General features: G+C 45.1%; 1 protein-coding gene across 7 annotated transcripts in view; it reads right to left on the bottom strand.

Moving 5' to 3' along the window:
- The window catches only part of ST3GAL6 (ST3 beta-galactoside alpha-2,3-sialyltransferase 6), a 635,416-nt gene that overhangs the window by 284,321 nt on the left and 336,526 nt on the right, over positions 1–14,569 (bottom strand). For 5 of the 7 annotated variants that reach the window (XM_078657726.1, XM_078657722.1, XM_078657724.1 and 2 more), the window contains one exon: positions 3,720–3,842. The exons of the other annotated variants lie outside the window; for them this stretch is intronic. In XM_078657726.1, coding sequence (XP_078513852.1) covers positions 3,720–3,842 — 123 coding nt within the window. The remainder of the gene's footprint in view (positions 1–3,719; positions 3,843–14,569) is intronic. 7 annotated transcript variants of the gene reach the window in all.

Genomic DNA, 14,569 nt, shown 5'->3' with positions numbered 1-14,569 from the left:
TGACAAGGCGTTACCATGTACCTGCGATCATTTCTCCGAACAAGATACTATGCACTTTGTAATGTTTTGTAGCCATTACATTGAGGCTAGGAGAAAGTTTCTGGTGCCTATTCTCAAGGAAGCTGCATTTATCCAGGTTAAACCTGCTCTTATTTATTTACAGCTTTTACAGACTCCCAAGATTATGTTTTGTGTAGCTAGTTTCTTGGTCAGAGCTATTAGGAGCAGGAATGATAGATTAAAAAATGCGGTTATTCTTCCTATATAGACTCCCTGTATGCATTTACATGTACCCATATGTGTCTATATTTGGACCTTTAATCATGCAAGATTTGTTCTCAGGGACTCTTGTGGCTGTAATGCCTATTTTCCGGGGATTTCCCCTTTTTAGCTTTTTAGTTTTTTTGTACTTTAGCATTTTCTGCACTTTAGCACTTCGCACTTTGTATCATCACATCACTATGAATTGTAAACTGATGTATGATTTTTATAGTATTGTATCATAAATGTTTTTAGATGAATGTATTTGTTATATATATATATATATATGTATGTTTGTATTGCCATTGTCTTTATATGATATTAAGTTATCGCAATAAAGTAATTTGACTGACTGACAATGCTTGTAGACTAATATACCAGAAAAGATAAAATGCAATAAAGATATTTAAAAAAAAAATAATAATGGCAGGTGATTTCAATTTGGTTCTAGATGACAGGTTAGATCGATCCACTAAAAGTAGGGCAACTGCTCATAATAAATCACGCTCTCTAATTGTAAATTCAATAAAGAATTTAGGTTGGTCTGACATCTGGCGGTCAAGGCAGGGGCCCCTAAAAAGCTTTACGTTCAACAATAGAAAATATGGTCACCAATCATGAATAGATTCTTTTTTGATTGATCAAGCTATACAGGGCCATGTTAAGGGTAATAGTCATGTGGGATCTCATCTGTCGGATCACTCCGCCATCTCTCTATGTTTGGCTCCCCAAAACACGGTGCACCAAAGAAGGTCGAGCATTGTCTGAACCTTGTTGGCCGATGAGGCTTCATTGGAAAAATTGGGGGTGGAATGTCAATGATTTTCTGAGCAGAACTTGGATAGTGCCCCATTAGGCATAGTATGGGATTCCTATAAGGCCTTTTTAAGAGGAAGGATAACATCTCTCCAGACCCATAAAAATAAGCAACGGAGGACTGAAATTTTTAACATTGAAGATCAGATCAAGCTGGTAGTACATAGGATTCAGGATAAAGAAATAATACAGGAGTCCAGGTTTGCTGCTATTGAGGTCTTTAAAGTTGAGTTAGCAGGCATTTTGGAAAGAAGGGTGCAGGAGAGATGGCAAGCGAGCAGATTGGCCCACTTTAACTATGGAGAAGGTTGTAGCAAGCTACTCGCTTGGAAGATAAAAAATGATCAACTAAAAAACGTTATTAAAGAACTAAAGTTGGATGGGTCAGCAGATCTAGCTAGGTCAAGGGAAGATATAGAAGAGGCTTTGATCAATCATTTTGGGGAGGTGTACTCGGAAAATCTAGTTACGCAGGGAGAGAAAGTGTCAGAGTGGTTGAGTCAGGAAGTTCCTCATAAGCTGTCTGAATCCCAAAGGGAAGAGGTGAATAAGTCAAAGCCGGTAAAGCGAATAAGGCAGCAGGACCAGATGGTATCCCGGTAGAGATATACAAAAAACTGGAGACGTTTCTTGTCCCCGTATTGGTTAGATAATTTACTGAGATTTTTGAAGGGGGTAAGGAGATCCCTGAATCTTGGAATGACGCAACTGTCACTCTGATCATCAAGGTAGATAAACCACCTAACCGCTGTGACTCTTACAGGCCTATCTCGCTGCTTAACTCAAATTACAAGATGTTTACGAAGTTATTAGCAGATAGGCTGAGTGGAGTACTAGACGAGTTGCTACATGAGGATCAGAAGTGCTTTGTGCGTGGCAATGGCATCAAGGAATTAACCTTTAACTTAATTGGTGCTGCGGACATAGCAACTACATTCAAATTACCACAAGCAGGTATTACAGTTGATGCGACTAAAGCATTTGATCGGGTTAATTGGTCTTATTTGCTGGAAATTTTACAGCTTTCTAATTTGGGGGGAAATTTCTGCAGGGCAATAGCTCTTTTATATAAGAATCCGACTGCCAGGGTTTTGGTGAATGGTAATAGCTCTAATAGTTTTAACATCTACAGGGGAACCAGGCAGGGGTGCCCACTGTCTCCCTACTTTTTAATTTGTACATCGAGCCTCTAGCCGAAAAGATAAGGCCCCATGAGAGTATAGTAAGTCCGAATGAGGTCGCACACTGCTCGTCCCATCAGCGTGAGAGTATACAACCTTTTAGATTTCAGGATTGGGAGAAAAAAATGGGGGCCCTACGCAGATGATCTAGTAGTTTATACCTCAGATCTTAATACAGCACTGCCAATAATGTACGACCTGGCAGCCCAGTTTGGGAGGATTTCCGGGTATGAAATCAATGAAAACAAGACATTTGTGATGAAGTGAAATACGGACTCGCAATTAAGCTGTGTAAAGGAAGAGATGAGAGATCTAGGAATTCAAATTGTGCAGAAAATAGAACAAATCCCCGAAAAGAGCTTTAAAAAGGTGAATAAGGCAGTAGGGAAGCTTTTACTTAGCTGGTCTCACCTTCCTTTAACTATTTACGGCACAGTAAACCTTGTGAAAATGGCCATCCTTGCAAAGTATACATTTTTGTTTCAAAATATTCCATTGGCTTTTAAGGAAGTTTGGCTCAAAAAATCCCAATCCAAAATAACCAGTTTCATCTGGGCGTCGAAAGGTACGAGTATTGCATGGAAAAAGCTTAGACAGCAGATTGATAAAGGAGGGCTAAGACTCCTGGATTTGTGTTATTATGCCTGGGTGTTTTTATTAAAAGGAGGAAAATGCTTATTAAGTAAGCCAGATAGCTCGGATATTGGGAGAATGTTTAACGCCATGTTATCGGATGTACAAGGAGGCAAGCAAGAGTTCATTTACAAGTATGGTGATCCTCGCTATTTCAAAAAAGTAAGGCTCAAGACTTTACAAAGATTTGCATTAACTTGGTATAAAATCAGGAGGGACTCCGATATAAGCTATCAAAGTAGTCTGGCCCCTGTTTGGGACTATCCGGGCTCCCCGGAATGGTCAAAGGACTGCCTGGTTCATCCCTTGAAAGAAGCTGGAATGAGCAGACAGAGTTTTCACTCAGCCTTTTCCTGTGTCACACTCTCTTAGAGGAGATGCTGTACTGAATTTCCTTGACATCTCTCTATGAGAATTCTGCTATTATTTGAGCTGACTCCTTAAATCCTACTCACACTTATCTTAGCTCAAAATAGGGACGTTTCTTTATAGAATACACTTGTTACATTTATTTTGATTTACTGAACTGACTTGCCTTATTACTATAAACTGATTAGATTATATTAACCTTTAAAGATGAGTATGTAACAAGCGGAACCCCGTGCTCCAGCAGTTGTTTGGGTGTGCACTTCACACTATCAACTGCAATGGCACAGTAATCTGCTTTTCCCTCATCACAATAAGTCCAGGGAATCCCTTTCTGTAGCATATAACAGAGAGGAAGGGACGTAGCTAAATGAGAAGCAGAAATCTATGGCTTCGCCATCCAGGATGAAGGAGAATAAATCACTAAATGCCCCATGGGCCAGATTTAATAAACTGCCTTACCTTAAACTGGGACTTGCCCCAGCAAGAGACTTTATTGCTTTAGCCTCAATCCTGTTCTGGGTCGGTGTCTGGATTACCCCTGGAGAGCTCTTTTCTGAATGAGTCTTGAGCGGGATGTTTGGCCTGGAGCAAGTGAAAAAATACCCTAGTTTAGCTGCGAAAAATTCAAATTGCAGAGTCTAGGGCAAATATACTTTTGGAATGCAACTGCCACTCCTATTAAGCATCCTTATTAAAATTTAAAAAAAGGCATTACAAAATGAGTAACTCTCCTGCAGATTCAGGGGTTGTTGGTGGTGGGAGTGGTGAATAATACTTCACCCGAAAAGCTACTGAACGATTATTAAGGTACCTTATCTAGGGCAAACCGCTTCTTTGTTATTGTTGCTCTGTTCTAACCTATTTATTTTCATTCAAACTAGATTCTCCTGGGAGACAGTTTTGGCCAAGTGGGAGGACAGATGTGTTCTAGGGTTGTGGAACAAGAACCTAGAGATCATATCCTGATGTTCAGCCAAGTTGTTCACAGCCTGCTTAAGTATCAAATTGCAGTGGTCCACATACGGTCTACGGTTGGTGCCAAGGAAGTAGGCAGATTCTGCTGTACTGAGCTTTTGAGCCTATGCTTTGGCATGCACCCATTTTAGTTCAAACAGACTGTAGCTGTCAGGTATCTCAAATAAAACAGTGGTGTTCATGTCTGAGATTGAAAGCCTGCTAGAGTTATGGCTAGTTCTTGTAGGCAAAGGGTGTTGTGTTTCCAAATGGTCTGTTTATTGTTTTAATTTGGCTCCAATTCAAATGCTGCAGCTATAGTTCTAGTACTTGTCTATTTCTATATTTATTTCTCCTTTAGTGGATGCACTCAAAATATAGTTCAGATCTTACCTTGGGGAGCTGGAGGGGGTTATCTCGAGTAAACACTAAAATACACAGAGCACAGGAAATGCAGGTTATATTGTAAATGTAATGGACCAGTGGCCATGCCACTTTGGAATGATCTTGCAGCAGGTCCGAGTGTCTGTATAACCGTACCTACATTGCTTTGTTTTACATACTTTTTGTGAACATCAGAGCTCTCAAGTTTCCCTAGCTCCTGAATGTGTATTGCATCCTCTCCAAGTCTTCGCTTTGCATTCTGGAACTTGTAGTTACATTTATCCCACAATAACATCATAAGGAAAATGATACTTACCAGTATGCATCTGTTCTTGGCATTTAGAGCTGCAGAGTTACACACTGTTGCATAGATTGCCATCTAGTGTTGGGCCCGGATGTTTGGATGCACTTGTTTTTGTCCTGAAAAGTTCTTTGGAAGTCACGAGATAGGTGACTTTGGATCACATTGCGCATTTTGGCGGCGACCCCCACCGAGGGAATCCTCCCAGCACCTGCCTGACTCCAAGATGGCGGCCGGCGGCGACCTTCAGATGGCGATCGCCGCTTCCACTGGCTCGCCCTAACCTCTATCCGGCATTCTGTTAATCCAGCGGCCCTCTCTCGGATTTTCTGGCCTGCCTCCCGACCTGCTGCCGGTTTGGGGCCACTGCCATTACCGGAATGCCCTGCGGTCCTGCAGCACGGGCCGGATCTCCGGATCACTCCCCCTCCCCCCGCATGGCACCAGTGTTATGAATGTGCCGTGCAAGGCTGCATTGCTCCTGGAGTCCACACTGCTTGCCCCCCTGCTGGACCGCCGCCGATTCCCACACATCCTCCAGGGCGGATGAATCCACACACAACCCACCGGCTGCCGTGCCAGCGCCACACGACCGAACGCGTGACCGCACCCACAGCATTAACACGGCCTTCACCACCTTGCGCACCCTCACCCCCACCGAGCCGGCTGACCGTAAGCTCTCCAAGATGGTGACGCGCCTGCGGCTGGCCTCCAGCTTCATCTCCCACCTGGGCTCCCACCTTCTCTCCTGGACTTCTTTACTTTTTGTTCTGTCCTGGCCACCATTTTGCTGCTGATTTCGGACAGTTTTCTCTGGACTCTGACCCTCCATCCATTCCCTCATCCTTTAACCCTTTTCCCCGTCGTTGATCCTCAAATGTTTCTTCCCTTTTCTGCTTTGCCTTCTCTCCATACCCTTGCATCCCTCCCACCCTCCCTTTGTGCAGTGACTGCATCCACACTTATGGAAATCTGCTTTTTTGTATATAGAAATAACTCTAATCACTAGTATATGCAGTAGACCTTTGTACCATCTACCATTCCTATGTGACTCTTAGAGTATATCCAGTCATATCCCTTCCCTATGTATATAGAGATAACTCTAACGACTAGTCTCCTATGTGACGGTTAGAGTATATCCATGTGTATCCCTTCCCTATGTATATAGAGATAACTCTAATCACTAGTATATGCACTATATAAAATCGCACAAATAAATAAATAAATAAATAAATGGGCATCAGCTCCATCTTCAGATTGTTTTTTCGCCATTAGTGAAATTATGGAGCTTTGCAAGAAAAAGGAAGGATGTCCATGTAAGCTGTATCTAATTAGGATAATACTGGAACAGATAAAGGTAGCCGGGTGGACGTGTGTAACTCTGCAGCTCTACATGCCAAGAACAGATGCATACTGGGAAGTAGCATTTTCCGTTCGAGGCATATGAGCTGCATATTAAACACTGTTGCATAGATTTTTTAGCAGTACCCCCTCTTAGCGGCGACCACCAGTATCCATTGCAATAGTTTGAAATAGTGTTTTGAGTACAGCCTGGCCCACAGTAGCTTGTTTAGTTTGCACATCTACACAATAGTGTTTTGTGAATGTGTGCGGTGTAGACCATGTAGCTGCTTTGCAGATGTTATCTAAGGGAATGTTCCCTAAAAATGCCATTGAAGCCCCTATCTTTGTTGTAGAGTGGGCTTCAGGAGGAACAGATAACTTACGTTTAGCTTTGTGGTTGCAAACTTGTATACATTTGACAATCCACCTAGCTATACCAGATTTTGATATAGGGTTGCCTTTGTGTGGTGGTGAGAAAGACAGGAAAAGTTGTTTGGTCTTACGAAAGGGTTTTGTTCTCTCAATGTAGTATAGCAATGCTCTTTTGACATCTAAGGTATGAAGAGCTCTTTCTGCGACGGTTTGTGGCTGCGAGAAAAAAACGGGCAGTTCCACAGATTGATTGAGGTGGAAGGGAAAAATGACTTTAGGAAGGAATTTAGGATTCGTTCGGAGAACAACCTTATTATGATGCATCTGCAGGAAAGGTTCCTGAATGGTTAGTGCTTGTAGTTCACCAACTCTTCGTAGAGAAGTAATAGCTACTAGGAAAGCAACTTTCCATGTTAAGAATTGTAGCTCACATTTATGTAAAGGTTCAAAGGGAGGTCCCATTAGCCGTGTGAGAACAATGTTTAAATTCCACACAGGTGATGATGGTGCTCTGGGAGGAATTATTATTTTAAGGCCTTCCATAAAGGCTTTTATAGCAGGTACTCTGAAAAGTAATAGATGCTGTCTATTTTGTAGATATGCTGCCATGGCAGCAAGATGCAGTCTAATAGACGTGTAGGCTGAGTTACATCTTTGGAGGTGTAGTAAGTAGCCTATGATGTGTTGAATAGACACATCTAAGGGATTGATGTTGTTGTTGTGACAATATATTACAAAACATTTCCACTTGGCTGCACAGCATGCCCTAGTGGTTGGACGTCTAGCTTTTTTAATGACGTTCATGCAGTCAGGAGGAAGGTTAAGGTAACCGAATTCTAGGATCTCAGGAGCCAGATCACAAGTTTGAGCTGAGCTGGGTCTGGGTGTCTGATCTCTCCATGGTTGTGGGTTAAGAGGCGTGGAGATAGGTATAGCTTATGGCGCGGTACTACGGAAAGTTCCAGCAATGTGGTGTACCACGGTTGTCTGGCCCAAGTTGGAGCAACTAGAATGAGGGTTGGGGAATGTTGCTGTAGATTGCTCACTACTAGTGGAATGAGTGGGAGAGGTGGAAAAGAGTACGCAAATCTGCCTGAGCAGTTTATCCATATTGCATTGCCTTTGGACAGTGGGCGTGGATATCTGGCGACAAAGCTTGGGCATTTGGCATTTTCGTGGGTGGCAAAGAGGTCTATCTGAGGTTGTCCCTAGCTCTGAAAGAAAGGTTGAAGAACTTGTGAATGAAGTTCCCACTCGTGGATCTGTTGTGTCTGACGGCTCAACAGATCTGCCATGGTGTTTTGTACCCCTGGAACATGTTGGGCTAAGAGGAAAATGTTCTGAGGTATAGCCCACCGCCATATGTTCTGTGCTAGCTGCGAGAGTTGCACAGAGTGTGTCCCACCTTATTTTTGTATGTAGTACATGGCTGTCATGATGTCAGTGCGGACCAATACAATCTTGCCTGATATTTGCTTTTGGAATGCTTTCACGGCTAGGAATATGGCTAGTAACTCCAGGTGGTTGATGTGGAGTAACTTTTGTTGTGGTGTCCACCTGCCCTGCATGGTGTGTTGCAGTAGGTGAGCTCCCCAGCCGGAGAGCGATGCATCCACTGTCAAGACTATCTGAGGAACTGGCTCCAGGAACGGTTGCCCTTTGGAAAGGTTTTTGGTGTTCCACCACTACAGAGAGAAGTGAGTACGACCGTCCACCAACACTAGATCTGTTAACTGACCTTGAGCCTGGTTCCATTGGCGTGCTAAGCACTCTTAAAGGGGACACATCTGGAGTCTTGCATGAGGCTCTATGAATATGCAAGAGGCCATCATCCCAAAGAGTTGCATGAATACTCAAGCTGGAAGGGAGTATTCTGGTTTAAATTTTGTGAGAAGAGCTTGCATGTTTGCTATTCTGACAGGAAAGGGATAAGCTAGCGCTTTTGAGGTATTTATTGTGGCACCAAGGTATTGCTGTATGTGGGACGGTTGCAGATGGGACTTGGTGTGATTTACAGTGAACCCCAGGTCGTGGAGTAGTTAGATAGTGGCATGAGTGTGTTGTACACCCTGGCTGTATGAGCTGGCTTTTATGAGCCAGTCGTCGAGATATGGAAAGACGTGAATGTGCTGTCATCTTAAGTGTGCTGTCACTACTGCTAGGCACTTGGTAAACACTTGTGGTGCTGTTGTGACTCCGAATGGGAGTACTTTGATAGTGCTGACCGTCTATTACAAACCTGAGATACTTCCTGTGAGCGGTGTGAATGGGAATGTGGAAGTAGGCGTCCTTGAGATCTAGGGTAGAAAGGAAGTCGTTTTGTGAAAGAAGAGGAAGGACCTGTTGGAGTGTGACCATGTGGAAATGTATGTATATGTTTAGGGGTCTGAGGTCTAGAATAGGCCTTAGAGAGCCGTCCTTCTATGGGATAAGAAAGTACAGGGAGTAAACTCCCTTGTTTTGTTGATGCAGGGGAACTGGTTCTATTGCACTTTTTTGTAAGAGGGATATTACCTCCTGCTTTAGCAGTAACAGATGCTCTTGGTACATTGGACGCTGTTTGGGTGGTATGTTTGGGGGGTAGATGTTAGTTCGAGACAGTAACCTGAATGAATTATTTGGCGCACCCACCTGTCTAATGTGATTTTGGTTCAGACAGGAAGGAATTGTTGTAGTCTTCCACAACTGGAGTGGAATGGGGTGGGGGAATTGGAGGGAAGTCATTGGGTAGGGGTGGAGGCAGAGCGGGAGTTGTTAGTTTTGCCTCTGCCTCTGTTATTGTTACCCCTGTAACAACCTCTTTGGTGGCCCCTAGTGAAGGTGGCTTGGCTAGGGGTTTTGTAAGAAGTGGAGGGGCTATCTGAGGAGTAGCCTCTGGAGGTGCTTCTGTAGAATGAGCGACAAAAGGAGCGTCTGGGAGATGGGACTGCAAGGCTCCCATAGATTTAGCCGTGTCTGTATCCTTTTTCATGTGCTAATGGGATTCATCAACATTAGGGCCAAATAGGTGTTGCTCATCGAATGGTTGATTTCATTACAAGACCGGAGGCTACATTATGCATTTATCCTTTAATAGCAACTCACACAGCCGCACTACATCACAAAGGATAAAGTTCTAGAGTCATAACAAAGGATGTATCTAGGAGATGATCTGCCTCTTTTAAAAGCGGCTCGCCAGCAGATAAGTCACTACTATTACTTGCTCCTTGTCTTTAAGCCTAGACTTGTACTTTGCTTTACTCTTTATCTCTATATCGCTTTATTTTCATTGTATTGTATGACCTAGGTACCTTTATGCCTATTTGGACCTTCTTTCAGTGTTTTTAAGCCTGTTTTTTCAGCGTTTTCTGGCAACCTCGCCATGCTCTTCCTTCAACTCTGTGTCTCAGCACAGATCTTGAGGGTGGTGGGTGGCGCAGGCTTCCCCCCTCCCACCCCACCTCCCTACTAATGGACTTCCAATTTATGGTTGTCCACCTCCCTTCTCCCTCATAAAACGCGCGACCGCGCTTCCCCTCGTACCGGCTTTCTGACCCTCCTTCTTTCCGCCTTAAACGCGCGTCGGATCTCCCCTTAAACGCGCGTCGGACCTCCGCTTCATGCGGTAGAGGCGCGCTTGAGATTTGGATCCATTTCCTGGCTTGGGCTTAGAGGAAAGCACGCTCGCGACACCCGCGTTGCGTGCCTTCCCTGCCAAGCCACTTTCCTTTCCCCCGGCGGCTGAGCTCGAGCGCGACTGATTTAGCTTGTCAGTTGCTCTGCTTCAGCCGCCGGGGACCTGCGACCACTGCGCTCTCATCTGGGAATATATCTAAACACGCTCTTAAGCGTCCCTTCACCTCAGCAATATTTCCCTGCCCTTCCAATACTCTGCTGTAGCCTTGAAAACTCTTAACTTCCCCATTATTTCACCTTTATTATACTCTTCACCATAATTATACCCCTTCACCTATAAATAATTACCCTAATTAAATAAATAATTACCCTAATTAAATATAATTAAATAAATTAAATATAAAAAAAAAAAAAAAAAAAAGGGGGAATAGCCTGAGGCTTCACCTGCAAAAAAAAAAAAAAAAAAAGACTACCAATTAAAAAAAAAAAAAAAAAGGAGAGGAGTAATAGGGGGATCTAATTATTACCTTACCTGTTAATAATCTTTCTTCACCACACCATGTCTGACGTGGATTCTGATGATGCCACTGCTAGCTCACCTGCCCCCATTAACGATTCGCTTAAAAAATTCCTGCAACAAGAAATTAAGTCTTGCATGATGTCCTCCCTCAGGGATGTCATGCTCTCTAAAAGACCAGGTGACCCCCAGGATCTCCCCTTACACGGTAAGAGACCCAAAAAGACCAAACATTGCGAAAGCACTACAGGCCCTAGCGCCTTTCAAAACATAGGAGGTCCTAGCACCTCGCTTTGGATGGGAGGCCACCGCGCCCCACTTGAACCTGATGTCCCTCGGGACACTCCTTTGACCGGTGCCCATGGCGGCACAAATGTGTACGGTGTCCCTCGCGGCACACTTTGGAATAGTGCTATTCAAACAAATACAAATGTTGGTCTTGACTCCTCTCCCTCCTCCTTGGATGACAACTCCTCCAAAGACCCCTCAGACGAGTTCGTCTTTGACCTGGATGAGGTCCAACATGATCTCAACTCCCATTTCGATCCGGAACCTACTCCAAAGAATATTATTCTAAACCCTATTGGGGAGGAAATGTTTTCCCCCCTAAACATTTCTCACCCCAACAGCTCTAAATGGTTCCCGCAGGATCATGTTTCCAAATTTGTGGCACGCTGGTTGAGAAACCTTCTGGATAGAAACACCAGAAACACAATGAGGTCTGAATCCCCCAGACCTACCATTGATGACAGAGTTTGCCAAACTCCAAACCTAGACCCTAGCCTCATTAAATTCCTTTTTAAATTAGGACGTGACCCCAGAAAAGGCTTGGAGAGGGCCCTCAAGGGCTGCCAAGACCGACTCCTGGACGTCCTGGGACCCTTGGTTAGAATCCTAGATATGGCGGAGCAGTCCCATCTCTCCTCTACCCCCTTGAACGTCGACCTCGTTCGAGGCTGGAGCCAAAGGGCTATCGTCCTCCTTGGCAACGCCAACTCTGGTTTGAACATTGAGAGGAGGAGATCTATTCTGAACAAAATCAACCCCAAATTAGGCGACATGGCGGAGAAAGAACCCTCCCAGAACCCCAAAGGCCTCCTGTTCGGAGAGGACATAATCAAAGAAATTGGCAAATATGTAAACACCTTTACTGCCCTTGATAGAGCCCAGAACAACCTGAGACGGGTCTTCAACACCAACCTTTTTGGCCAGGCCGGCAGAAGGGGTCGCTCTTCCGGCCGAGGCAACCAACGACCCTACTCATCCTTCAGAGGAACAGGAAGGGGCTTCTACCCCCCTAGACAACCCTTCTTCCCCCAAAGAGGAAGAGGCCCGAGAAACCGTGGCTCAAGAGGCCGAGGCGCTCCCAACACCTCCAACTCTACAAGTAAGTACTACTCCTCCTTCTTCTATCCCCATAGTAGGGGGCAGGCTGAAACAGTTTTATCATGTTTGGGATTCAATTACCCAAGATCCATGGGTTTTAGAAACCGTCAGGGGCTTCAAGATAGACTTCTTACAGATTCCCCTCCAGTCACACCTACCCCACCCCTTTGTCCTCTCAGAAGATCAAGAAAAGATCGTGGAGGAAGAAATCGCTTCCATGCTCAAAAAAGACGCAATAGTGGAGGTTCCTTGGTCCGATGCAAGGTTCATAAGCACTCTGTTTCTCGTTCAAAAAAAGGACAAGGGTTGGAGACCCGTAATAAACCTTCGAGAAGTCAACAAATTCCTAGTTTATCGCCATTTCAAAATGGAGGGTATCCACCTCCTGAGGGATCTCCTTCTGGAAGGGGACTGGATGGCCAAGTTAGACCTGAAGGACGCTTACTTCACGATTCCCATGTACAAGGAACATCAACCCTTCCTTCAATTTGCTTGGAAGGAACATCTCTACCAATTCCAAGCTCTTCCCTTCGGCCTCTCTTCTGCCCCTTGGTGCTTTACCAAGATCATGAAGTGTGTCGTTACAATTCTAAGAGAGAGGGGCATCCGCCTCATCATTTACTTGGACGATATTCTTATCATGTCCCAGTCCCGTTCAGATCTCCTAAGAGACCTAGAAACCTCCATGAACCTGATAGAGAGCCTTGGGTTCATCATCAACAGAGACAAGTCCATGCTCTCTCCCTGCAGGACTATAGAATTCCTCGGCTTCACTCTAGACACCACGAAATGTCTCCTCCTTCTTCCGGCCAAGAAGATTGCCAAGATCCGAAAGGAGATCAGATCCGTTCTGAAACAAGAGTCTTTGACTCTCCGCGAACTAGCCAGACTTCTTGGGCTTCTCTCCTCGTCCATCCAGGCCATTTTTCCCGGTCCTCTGAACTACCGCGCACTTCAGAGGATAAAAAGGAAAGCCCTCAATTCAGGCCTGTGGTATGGGGACCTTGTCTCCCTAGATCCGGATGCGAGAACAGAGCTTTTTTGGTGGCTAGAGAACTTAGATGCCTGGAACGGCAAAGCCATCTTTGGCTCATCCCCGGATTTTGTCCTAGAATCAGACGCCAGTCTTCACGGCTGGGGTGCTCGCTTTGGAGACCAGGACACCGGTGGGGTTTGGACCCTATCGGAATCCTCCCAACACATAAATTTTCTGGACTTGATGGCTGGTTTATACGCTCTTATGAGCTTCAGACACTCCATCCAAGGGAGGTCCGTTGTTCTGAAAATGGACAACGTCTCCGCTGTGGCCTATATCAATCGCCTTGGAGGGACGAGATCTGCGGATCTCTCCAACCTTGCCAGGAGACTTTGGATGTTCTGTCTGGAACACAAAATCTCCCTCAGGGCGGAATATCTCCCCGGGAAATCGAACATTTCAGCAGACTGGAATTCGAGATTCCTTATAGACTTCTCAGACTGGAAACTCGACGTGAACGTCTTCAATTCCCTCTCCCTCTTTTGGGGTCCCATAGACGTGGATCTATTCGCCAGCAGGCTCACCTTCCAACTTCCCAACTACTTCAGTTGGATGCCAGACCCGGGCGCTCTTGCTGTGAACGCGTTTCTCCAACCCTGGTCCCACTTCCTGGGTTATGCCTTTCCTCCTTTCGCCATGATTCAGAGGGTCCTTCAGAAGGTCAGATCGGAGCAATGCTCCCTAATCCTGATAACCCCCTTTTGGCCGTCCCAAGCCTGGTTCCCGACAGCCCTGGAACTAGCATGCGACATTCCCTTTCTCATCCCAGCCTCTCCAGGCCTGGTCTCAAACGCAGACGGGGAAGACCACCGCCTTATTCTCGAGGGGAATTTGAACCTTCTTGCCTGGAAAGTGTCAGGCAATCTAACGAGCTGTCTGGACTTTCGTCGACAGCTCTCTCCCTCCTCGGAGAATCCTGGGCACCTGGGACACACCTTAGATACAACAGCATTTGGAAGAAATGGTTTCATTGGTGCCTGGAAAGGAGTCTGGATCCCGTGGAGACTCCTGTCGTGAATATCGTTAATTTCCTGGTCGAACAATTCGACAGAGGCCTTTCCTATCGCTCTATTAACTGCTTCAGATCCGCAATCTCCGCTGGTCACGCTCCTATCAACGGTAAATCGGTAGGTAAAAATCCTATCATTTGTAGGGTCCTCAAGAGTATAAGACTAAGGAGACCCCCTAGGCCTAAATACCAGACCCTTTGGGACGTCAAGTGCATTCTAGACCTTTTTTGTTCCTGGCCAGATAACTCTTCCCTTAATAGAAAGTTTCTCTCCTTTAAGCTTGCTACACTCTTGTGCTTAATTTCCTGTAGGAGGGTTTCTGACATCAGAAGTTTAGACATCTCTAATAGATGTTATGATATGTTTGGTGTCAAGTTCGAACTACTTAGA

The sequence above is a fragment of the Lissotriton helveticus genome, chromosome 8 (assembly GCF_964261635.1).
Source record: "Lissotriton helveticus chromosome 8, aLisHel1.1, whole genome shotgun sequence".
NCBI lineage: Eukaryota > Metazoa > Chordata > Amphibia > Caudata > Salamandridae > Lissotriton > Lissotriton helveticus.
The sequence above is the reverse complement of the archived record's forward strand: the minus strand, read 5'-3'. Positions and strand labels throughout refer to the sequence as shown.